The sequence below is a fragment of the Babylonia areolata genome, chromosome 21 (genome assembly GCF_041734735.1).
Source record: "Babylonia areolata isolate BAREFJ2019XMU chromosome 21, ASM4173473v1, whole genome shotgun sequence".
Taxonomy (NCBI): Eukaryota; Metazoa; Mollusca; class Gastropoda; order Neogastropoda; family Buccinidae; genus Babylonia; species Babylonia areolata.
Genome location: NC_134896.1, coordinates 29730299 through 29742347, shown reverse-complemented (window position 1 = coordinate 29742347; position 12049 = coordinate 29730299). Strand labels below are relative to the sequence as shown.

Here is a 12049-nt window from a genome sequence, read left to right as displayed (position 1 = left end):
TTTTCTGGCTCATGATGATTGTTCTGTGGACTCAAGTGTAGACTGGGACCACACTGATGAAGGTCACCCACTTGACTGACCAGGTAAGGAGAAGAAAAAAAAAGAAATGCAAAAAAAAAAAAAAAAAAAAAAAAAAAAAGAAATGCAAAAAAAAAAAGAAAGGGAAAATGTCACTGTTGAGAAGATGTCATTACTGTTGATTTTCCAGGGATTTGACTGACACCTGTTTTCTGATTACCTTTCTACAAACAGGTGGTACAACAGCAGCAGCTGGCCCGAAACACCCAGGAGTCAGGAGGCTCTGTTCTCTTCAATCCCAGCACCAACACACGCATTGTGTACCGTGTCATCTACCCCTCGGAGCTCCACAAAGGCCAACCCACTGTGGTCCAAATCACCCCCAAGGGAACCACCGCCTCTGCCGCCGTGCCTGTCCGGGAAGCGGCTCAGTTGCCCAAGCGGCCATATCGTCGACGAGGGAAGGACGATGAAGAGGACAAAATGGACGGGCCGGAGATGTCCAAGGAGGAGAAGGAGGAGAGGAAGAAGCACCGGCCAAGGACAAGGTCTGGGCGGGTGTCAAAACCGCCCAAACATATGGTGAAGGATTATAAACACATTCATGTGTTAGACTGGGACGAAGACTATGATGATTCGGATGGGGGGTACTCTGACTACAAAGGCAGCGGCGATGAGGAAGGGAACAGAGGGGCAAAGGAGAAGGATAAGGAGTCCACCACTCCAGACTTGTATTCAGGTAAGTGAACTGGACAGATAAATAAGACATTTTTGGTGGGATGGGGTTATAATTTGTATTTCTCCAAAGGGCTGGATGTAAAAAGGAGCAGTTCTGCTTAGTCCACTGCCCGTTTTAATAATGATGATAATAAAATGCAGGCTTACATAGTGCAGTACCCCCATCTCAGATGGGATTTTAGATATACAAATTTAAGACAAAGTGTCGTAGAATATGTACAACATCAACACAGTTTCACATGATATTGGCTAAAATATACATATATATGTAAGACTAAGTGACAAACAAATAGGTAAATCGACATAGCGCCATCACAGCCTCAAATCACACAGGAACAAATCACAGCAAAACAAAGTGCATGTGTATCACATTCACCATTGCCAAAAATAAACACCAAGGAACCAGGTATCATGAAAAACACAGCAAAATCATCACAGATGCATACAAATCAACACAAAGAGCACATCCAGCAACAAAAATCATGGCAACCATATGCAGATGGAAAATTTTTCAGTGAAAAAAGTACAGTTTGAAAAGATATGTTTTGACTGCTCTCTTGAATGGAGGTGTTGGGGTGTAACGGAGGTGTGATAGTATTGAATTCCATTGTTCAGGTGCAACAAAAGAAAAGGAATGTTCACCATAAGTTTAGTTTGAATCTTTGGAATGGACAGTGTGCACTTGTCATTTGAAGAACAAATTTTGTTTCATTTCATTTTGTTTCTGAACTTTCTCTCTCTTCCCCCGTTTCACCTCCCCCCCCCCCTTCCCCCACATTTCTCTTTCTTGCTCAGGTTCTCCTTCTGCTTTAATCTCTTCTTTTTCTACCTGCCTTCCACCCCTCTCTCAGTTCCCTTTTTTCCTCATTGGAGAATTTAGGTTTACCTTTTCTTTCTGTTGTCTGTTTCTTTCCTTGTTTTGACTTCTGAAGGAATTGAGTTTTTGTATTCACAAGGTCTTGGTGGTTCATCTGTCCTCCATCTGTTCCCCAACTGTGTGTTTGTTCTAAACAGTAAAGCTGGCATTTTTAAAGCAGCTGCAAAAGGTTTTGGAACCAAACCTGGCCAAAACTTTGCACAATTGTTAATCACAAGCAGCATGTTATGATCCATTTGGTTCATTTGTATGAATAAGACTGTACTTGTGTGCTTATGTGTGATATTATTTTCCAATGTGTGTGTGTATATATTATATATAATAATAATAATAATAATGGTATTTATATAGCGCTGAATCTTGTGCAGAGACAAATCAAAGTGCTTTCGCACCAGTCATTCACACGCATGCATAACTCTAAAGCTGTAGAAACTAAAGACAAGGAACGGCAGGCAAGGGAGGCTATTTTGGGAAGAGGTGGGTTTTAAGGCCAGACTTGAAAGAGCTGAGTGTGGAGACTTGACGAAGTGAAAGAGGAAGTTCATTCCAATCGCAAGGTCCAGAGACACAGAAAGAACGGCGGCCAACAGTCGAGTGTTTGAATCAGGTATGCGTAAACAGAGTGGATCCGAAGCCGATCGTAGTGAGCGAGATGGAGTGTAGAGGTGAAGGCAGCCACAGAGATAGGAAGGGGCAGTTTTTTGAATACATCTATAACATAGAGTGCTGATCTTGTACTTTATTCGGTGTGAGACGGGGAGCCAGTGGAGATGTTGCAAAAAAGGAGTGATGTGCTCAGATCTTTTCTTTCTGAGGACGAGTCAGGCAGCAGAGTTTTGTATGCGCTGAAGGGACTGAATGGATGAAGCAGGCAAACCAGACAATAGAGAGTTACAGTAGTCAAGGCGAGAGAGAACGAGAGAAACGACAAGTCTATATATTACGTCAGTGGACAGATATTTCCGGACGGCACTGATGTGCCGCAGTTGACAGTAGCAGGACTGTCACGTCTGTCTGATAAATGTTTGCATGGACAGTGTATTGTCAAGGACAACACCGAGGTTCCTGACTGACATGGAAAGAGGGATGGATGTACTGCCAAGTTTGATTGTGTCAATTGTGATGGAAGACAGTTTTTGTTTAGTTCCTATGATCATTGCTTCAGTTTTGTCCATGTTCAGTTGTAACTTATTTTGAGTCATCCAGTTTTGAATGTCAAGGAAGCAGTTGGATGTTTCTTGCAAGAGCGACAATTTTTCAGGGGTGTCACTCTTCTGGAGTTGAGTGTCATCAGCATAAGAATGATGACTGATATTATGGCGGTTGATAATTTCAGCAAGAGGAGCAGTGTACAGTGTGAAGAGCACTAGGCCTAAAACAGATCATATAATATAATAATGTAGATTCTTTCCTTTCTGGTGCCATCAGATTGATATTTATAGATCATGGTGATTTTTAATTTTAAAAAAACCCCAAGTATTTTTGCCTCTGAACTCTCTCTTTTAAGTCTTTGGATATATAATATAAAAATCCTGTCCTCTCCCTCCTCTTCCACCACACCGTCTGTGTGTGTGTGTGTGTGTGTGTGTGTCTTGAGCTCAAGCTCTCTGTATCAGTGTGTGTGTGTGTGTGTGACGTGTGTGTATGTGTGTTTCTGTACACTTTCTCTCTCTTTCTTGTGTATTCATTCTGTTTACTTTAAGTTTTTAGCTGATATGAGTTATGACTGACAGTTTTGATTCAGTAATGAAGTAAGTTTTTGTTGCATATAATATATTTATACATTACATGTATATTATGAAACAGTGACAGTTATAAATGTTGAATGCTTGATTGAATATCATGAGTGATGATTAATATATTCATGATATTGACATTGCATTCTTCTCCTTTCTTTTTTTTAATAATTCATTTTTACTTTGTAGGGTTCATTTTAGATTTAGGGCCATGAATTGCCGTGTTAATACTCTTTTTTTTTTTCTTTTTTTTTTCGAAAACCGAACAGATAAAGAAATAAACAAACAATAACTTAATGATTAACTCTCTCCATACGAACGGCGAAAGAGACTACGTCAACAGCGTTTCACCCCAGTTACCATCATCAAATTATTGCAAGCGGAAGGCTCTTATACTGAAAAGGTGAATGTTAACAAAGAATACCACAATTCTGACGACGGAAGCTAAAGGTTGGGTCATTCAGACACCCACTGGACATCCGATGGGTTTGTGTAGAGGAGAAGAGAGGACTGGCCGTACTGAGTGAGTTAAGTGTCCAACAGAATTGGGAATAGTAGACAGTCACTGGGAGAACCTGTGCTTTCTGATGCGGATCAGTCTGCTTAGCTTTCATGTGGATATATTCTCTGCTGGATCAAATGGGAGGAACCTGACTGAAAAAAACCTTGGTAGACACCAGTAAAATGGGCCTTGCTTGGAACTATAAGGTCACAAGATAGAAGACTATAAAGGTCTTATGTTGATGGCCTATCAACCAGGATGTGTGAAAGGCTGTAGTTGTCCGAAGTAGTGACAGTTTATTCCAACACATGTAGTCTAGTACAGTAGCGGGTTCAGATTTTGCCCCTTCTCAGTTATTGTCATTACGCAGGAAAAGCCTATTGATCCAAGTCATATTTTTGCTCACCATAATTATGGAACTGGTGTTTGTCAAAGTGAAAGCTATGTGCAGGAAACAAAAAATTCCATCAAACTGAAGTGGCCCATGATGATCAGTGTTCTGTTGTTTCATGATCATAAAACAGGTCTGGATCAAAGTTTCTAGATCATAGTTTAAAATTTCCCCATCTTATCTCAACCTTCCGGTTTTGAAAAATCATGGACAGTACACAACCCTGTTATTACACAGCTGTGCATAAGATTGTACATTGCGTTTGATTTATAAGTAAGGAGACAACTTGAAAGAAAGGGGGGGCGGGGGGGGGGGGAAGCAACAACCAAAAAAATAAAAAAAATAAACAAGGAGCAGGATGCTAGATGTTGCAATAACAAAAAAGAAAGAAAAAGCACTTGAGACAAGACATTCAAGACTCACTTGTGATACATACCTGATCAAACAAAGAAATATTGAAAAAATAGAAATTAAGAAAAAGCTAAATAGAAAATTTCGCAAAAAGATACTGATGTGTCCTTGACCTTTCATTTATACATCTGCAAAATATTGAATTGATTGATGTTCTGGCCCAAATAAATCACTGTATCATATGGTACACTATCATGTTAATACATTTTGCTAATGGGCCATATTGTGACCTTGACCTTGTTTCTTTTCACATGTTTTATTTTCAACATGACCAATTATTGTAGGAGTTTGCTTTAAAAAAAGATAATAATAAATTAAAAAAAAAAAAAAATATATATATATATATATATATATATATATATCTTCTCTCTCTTGCATATTGAAAGACATGTTTCCTATCAATTACATATATATATATTCCAGATTGTGATCCTGACATTTAACCTCTGATGTTGGATTTCTTTGGAGATCTTGCTGTTCCCATAACCATTTATAAGGCTCACTAATTCAGTTTCATTGAAATTGGGTGTAAGTTATGGCCTCTATCAAACTTTTCCCATTTTGCCAAATGATGAGTAGCAGATGACCTTGACATTTGACCTCTCTGTGCTTCATCCTGAAGGGGATGGCTTTACAGGTCTATTTTATTATACCTAACATCCTGCTAACTTTGATTCCTATGCCACTAGTACTGTAGTAGTAGTAGTAGTAGTAGTAGCTGACAAAATGCTATATCAATCTTTACGGGAAGTTTACCATGGACACATACGCATGCATGTGCGTATGCACACACACACACAGGGTTATTATACAGACTCACTTTGTACAAGTGAGTCCAAAAAGCAATTCTTGTTACATTATAAACAATTAAATGACACACATCAATCTGTCTTTCCTGAAAATCTTGTGGCAGGAAAAAAACTGTATGTGAGCCTTGAAGTCCTATAAGATATGCTGATAATCATCATGTGAAGTCAGTTCTGCTGAATAGCAATTACTAATTGAAAGGGGGGGGGGTATCAGGGAAGACATGGTGGAGAGGGCTGTCCTCATGGGAAGAGGGGGAGGGGGAGAGGTTATTGTGTACTGTTATCACTTTTGGTTATGATAACATGTGGCATAACAATATGACGCTAACAGAGTAGGCATTTGCTAACAGAGATGCCATTTCTGACATCCAAGTCAGACAGAGCTCAGGCTGCTGCTCCTGCTGCTGCCTTGTCAGTGTGTGTATGACATACTACTTGTGCTCTTTTTGTTTGTCTATATATAATATATTCATGTTATTCATGTGTTTTATGACAAAGTCTGTTTGTTTGTATTCTCACCTTGAATTCATGTTTGAGAAATATCACCTGCTTTAGTATCATTGTCTGCCCTCACCATGTACAAACTGATTCTAGATAGGAAGTGTAATTTTAAGCTGCAATGATAAAATGCAGAATGACTGCTCAGTCTATAAAAACACCAAATGGAGAAAGTTTATATAAAAACTGAGTTGTAATGACCTCTCACTTCTCTACGCTACATCCTCACCTCCTTTACCTTTACTGTCATTTCCATCTAATGCAGTCCCTGAAGACAGACCTATGGTCTGAAACTTTTGGAAACCTTTTATCAAAAGTGAGTCTTATTTTGCAACCCACGGTTTTCATTAACTTTCTCCGGTTGGTGTAACTTTAACTTTAAGCATTAGAAATATTAATTATGATAGATCATAGAGAGAAAAAGGTGAAACAAAGGCCTCTCCCTCTCATTGACATACTAGTCTTTGTCACTGTTCCTGCTTCCATCGCACATCCCCTTTCTGTTTTTCTCTCTTTGCCTGCCTTTGACTTTGAGTGGGTATCCCCCTCACCCTCTCTCTTCAGTGTTGAAGCTTTTTTTTTCCTCTGTATGTTTATGCCTTGTTTTCACTGAATTTGTAAGTTGTGTGAGAATGAAAAACAAAAAGGGAACATGGGCAGAGACAGAGAGATGCTTAATGTTATGCACATGTGTGTGCACACACTTATAAGTTATACATGACATCACATGGATCATTAACTTCAGGCTCCAATGCGTTTGCTTATCTGTAGCAAAAAAAAACCAACAACAACAAAAACAAACTGTCTGAATGCTTGGGGGGTGGGGGGGAAGCTGCCTACATGCTTTGTTCACTGTATCAGTGTATGTCTGCATGTTTGCCTCCTACCTAGTGTCTGAGGTGTTGGTGCCCTGTGCAGGTTTGGCCATGAGTTCTTCGCGTCCCAAGAACCACAAGTGCCAGACATGTGAGAAGAGCTACATAGGGCAGGCTGGGCTTGCACGGCATTACCGCCTCAATCCATCCCATGGCTCCTTGCCTGCTGATGCTGCAGAAGATGGTGGTGAGTGTTCTCCTTTTCCACTGTACTGTTATCATCATTACATTGTGGTCTGTTCTATTGTATAGCTGTGCAAAACATGACCTTGTGTTGTTTTTTTTCTTTGCTCCCATGCCCTTCACCCTCTTCATCTCCTTCCCCCCCCCCCTCCTCCCAACCCCTGGTCACCCACTTACCCCCTTCCCCCACCTTATCTGTTTCTTTCTAATTTTGGGAGTATTATAATTGATAGTTTAAAAGCTGTATTCTGGGCACTGTGGAAGTTTTCAGATGTAAAAGGTTTTGTCTTGCGTAAATGGACTGTAAGATAGGCCATCCCAGTCTGCAGAGCTGTAACTAGTTTCAGCATTATGAAAGATCGGAGTTAGAAAGGACTGTTTGTGTATCACTGTCACTGTATGTTCTGGCCTTGTGGTTTTGATTTTGCATGGTTTAGTTTGTCATACACTTTCTGTGGTCCCAGGCTATAAGCAGCTCGAAAATGTATTGATCTTTTATGTGTCACAAGGATTGGATCGTTGTTTCTGCCACCTGTCTCCTTTTCTCTATACATAACCAGTGTATGATTTATGGTATTATCCCAGGAAATGCTCAAGTCAAATTAATGTTCCTTTTGTTTGCACTTTAACACTATGTATTTTTGCCATATCATTCATCCATTGCCTTGAAGAAGAACTGGGTTTAGAATTCCATGTTAGTTTTGCTTACTAAAAATGGATATTAAAGTGGGAGGGGAGGCAGGAAACGCAGTTCAGTCCTCAGGGAATGGAACTAGATTCAGTTTTAGTGAACACTGCTGACTTCCTGCAGATAAAATGTGATGGAGGTTCTACTGGGAGTAGGAAACTAGAGCATACATAGTACACAGGAGTGTGTTGTCGGCTCTGCACATGTGCAATCTATTGAGTCGCTGACATTGGTTGATCAATACAGCGGGTGTCCTTGGCTTCTGGTCCCATTCGTTGCAGAGGAAAGGGGATGGGGAGAGTGGGACACTGGTTGATTGATGCAGTGGATTGAAAGCTTATGTTCTCTTCTCTCTTTTTTTTTTTTCTCTCTCTCTCTCTTAATAAGTTTTCTAATATTATCTTTCTTTCTCTTACATCTGTCTTTTTCCTGCTGTTTGTGAAGTCTGAATTTTGAGAAGTTGCTGCTGCTTAAGCATTATTGATTTGCAATTATCATGGTTATGTTACTTCTGATCAGTATGTTCTTAATTTTTAAAATGTGTATGTTATTGACATTATGTTATGGCATAAAATGAAATGTCTCCCCCCCCCCCTCCCCCTTCCTTGAAGTTTACTTCTTTAAAAAAAAAAAAAAAAGTTTTGACTTCTCTCCTCATGAATTAATGATATGAATTGGATTAAAAGAAAAGGGAATTGATATTCAGTGAGAATTCCAGTCATGAATTACCTTTTATTTGTTTGTTTGTTTGTTTATTTATTTATTGTTAAAAATAAATTGTTAAAGAATTGTACAGTTAATTTCAAGTTTTAAAGTGTGAACAGAAAGAGGGGAACAGGATTCAAATGCTTGTTCAGTTATGTTTCAGAACTTGGTTAAGTGATTGGAATAGTGCTTAGATTCCCTCCATAGTTCAGTATTCTGTATCAGCTGGCTGACTGGTAGAATAGAGGAAGACTGAATGTGGTGTGTGCTGAGGGGGTAATATGAAACCTGTGTTGTCTCCTCCCCTGTACAGTTGTGCATTTGATTACATGGGTGGACTGTGGCAGCTGGTGCTGTGCTTGCTCTTGCTGTCCACACCATCCCTGCCAGCTGCAATCCTTGACTGTGTCATGGATACAGAGCATAGAACTCTGTTAAAAGATGGACTTGCAGCATCTGCTATTGGTATCACCCCCTCCCTCTCTGCCTGTCTTGTCACACACACATACCCTTCATCCTTTTCCTCCTTCCTCTTCACAGCCCCACCCCCACCCTCCCACCCCTCTCTCTTGTTGGCTCACTTGCTGCCTGGCTGGCAAGCTGTTTTGTTCACTCATTTCTTTCTGTCTCCCTCCTTTCCTCTTGCAAGTCTTCTGCCCCCACCTCCCTCTCTCTTTCTCTCTGTGTGCTGTGTGTATCTGTAAAGATCATGAACATTCACCCATGTCCTGGTTTCCTGCACCCTGTTCAGATTTTGAGCATGGGGTAAAAGCAGAATGAAGCTGGAAAGTCACTTACTTTGATGCTTTGTACTTGTAGACAGGTGATAGATAGTCTGCACGATATAGTATCACTATCAGCTTCCACAGGAGTGTATAGCCTCATCAGTGTTGCGCTGATGCTAGTTATAAATAAAAACATGTCAGCATAGGGATTATCAAAGGGAAGTCGTAAGATGGATGGGTGGATAGATCATATCCAGTATTTCTTCAAATTCATGTTTTTATGTCAACTAGTGAAGTGTTATCTGTATATCTCTTTTCCAATCTTTGATATAGAGTTTGACTGTCATCATTCCATGAATATTTTTGTGTTATAAGAATAAAAGTTGCCTTATTTAAGTTACATTCAGTATTGAGGACAGTACACGAATGTTCAGTATATGTATATATATAAATAAAATGAATTGCAGACTGTGAAACTTTTTTTGTTGGAATGGGCGTCACACAATGTATTTTGGTTTGATTTAGGGAGTTGGCATATGAATGGAAATTATCGGGTTTTCTCATCTGTTTATGTCTTGGGTTTCTCAGAGATTTGATGAATTTACGGTTGACGTCTGTCTTTGTGTAACTGTGCACACGGTCAGTTTTTTTGTGTTTCGTTCATTTATTCATCTATAGTCTGTTCATCTAAGGTGATATTAGACTGAAAATAAATTATTATTATTATTATTTGTATTATTATTATTATTTCTATCATAATGATGGTTATTCAATTTATTGTTATCATTAATTAGAAATCATCATTTGTGAAAATCAATGGCTGTGTCTGTGTTTCTGTGTTATACATGTGTGTGTGCGCGAGTGTGCGCAGTCTTTGTGTCTGTGTGTGTGTGTGAGTGCACTGCACATGCCCTGTCCTCTCTTCTAATCTGCCACTTCATTCCACAGTGGATTTTTCTGCTTTTGTATTGATTTCCTGAGGGTGAAGAGCAGCCTCTTTACAAAGATGCCGTTTTCCATCCTTTTCCAGCCATAAACTAATTCTCTGTGTTTGGGAAATAGGGTGAGCTGACTTCCCAGGTCCCATCCACTTTTAATCCAGGATACTTCTTATGTTTGTAAATTGAGTAACACACTCTCTCTCTCTCTCTCTCTCTCTCTCTCTCTCTTTCTCTCTCTCTCTCTCTCTCTCTCTCTCTCTCACACACACACACACACACAGACGCACGCACTCACGCACAGATATATATATTCTTAGGCCTCTCATACCCAGTGAGCTCATGGTGAGCTCAGTTTTGTGTTTCCTTGTTCTTCCATGCCTTTGGTGAGTTTGTGTCAAATAACCATTGTTGGCATATATATATTTATTGGGATTGTCACTGGATGTTCTCTGCTCAAGGGGAGGTACTCTGTCACAGTCTGGTTCCATGTTTAGGTTTTGTCCTGCTTGTGTAGAGTGGTGGCCAAGTGGTAATGCATCTTTCCAGGAAGCGAGAGACTTTGAGGGTACAGGATTGAATCCCACACTTGCCAGAATTTTCTCTCCCCTGCTAGACCTCAAGTGGCAGTCTGAATCAGTGAATGCCAGTTATTTGGATTAGATGATAAACCAAGGTCCTGTTAGCAGCATGCACGTAGCACACGTGAAAGAACCCACGGCAACGAGTTGTCCCTGGCAAAATTTGTTGTAAACAATTACTAAAATCTATTCTTATAATACATGTATATGACTGTGTTCATGTGTGTGACTGATAATTCTGCTGAACACCACCAAGGTGACTTGGCAGATGTGCAGGACTCCTGCAGTGAGTAGTCTCGTGGTTGCCTGTCATTGATAGTTCCCTGTGGGTTTCTGCTGAAGAGACTGGAACAGAATGTGGGTCCTGGCTGTGTACTGGTGATTCAGTATAAATGATGCTGCTGAGCAGATAAAAATGGGATAGCCAAAAGCAAAAACAAAAAAAAAAAAGGACAAAAAAAGGGGGGGGGCGGGGGGCGCGATACAGCTGCAAAAATGTCCTACTGAAATGGTGGACACATGAACTGAAGTGTAAAATTGGGATTTTCATGCACGTGCAAACAAATGTAAGGATGTGTTAATATTTTTTTCTTCTGATCATGATGGTTCTCTCTCTCTCTCTCTCTCTCTCTCTCTCTCTCTCTCTCTCTCTCTCTCTCTCTCTCTTCTTTTTTTCCTTTTTTTTTTCTTTTTCATTTCCTGCTTTTTGTTCTTTTCCATTTTATTTCTTGTATTTTTTTCTTTCTGACCCACCCTCTCTCTCTCTCTCTCTCTCTCTCTCTCTCTCTCTCTCTCTCTCTCTCTCTCTCTCTCTCTCTCTCTCTCTTTGTTGTTGTTGTCATTTCCTACTTTTTGTTCCTTTCCATTTTGTTTCTTGTAAAAGAATTTTCTTCCTGACATATCTCTCTCTCTCTCTCTGTGTATCTGTCTGTCTGTCTGTCTGTCTGTCTCTCTCTCTCTCTCTCTCTCTCTCTCTCTCTCTCTCTCATTCACTCCTTCTAACAATCACTTAATTTTTGTAAGACTAGATTTTATGTGCACTGTCTAAAGGTCACACTGTCATTTCGCAAGGAGCACACACACACACACACACACGTATGCATACATGAACACGCGCAGGTATGCGTGCGCGCGCGCACACACACACACACACACCAGTTATATTCTCTTTCTCTCTCCCTCTTTCTCTTCCTCCCCGTTCCTCCCTCTCTCTTGTCTCACTTACCCAATACCTCACACCCACCCACTCACACAATAAACAAGCGAGTGAACAGAAAAAAAGGACAAAAAGATTGATCACTGCATTTGCTTCAGTGCCACTGAAAAGTATGCCTGTCTTCTGAAAACTAGGGCTACTTCTAGTTCTACTGAGAA

General features: G+C 40.1%; 1 protein-coding gene across 1 annotated transcript in view; it reads left to right on the top strand.

The window, feature by feature from the left end:
- Window positions 1-12049, top strand: part of LOC143295716 (uncharacterized) — a 38114-nt gene that overhangs the window by 13257 nt on the left and 12808 nt on the right. Inside the window, exons 2-3 of the mRNA XM_076607339.1 lie at window positions 253-757; window positions 6899-7042. Coding sequence (XP_076463454.1) covers window positions 253-757; window positions 6899-7042 — 649 coding nt within the window. The remainder of the gene's footprint in view (window positions 1-252; window positions 758-6898; window positions 7043-12049) is intronic.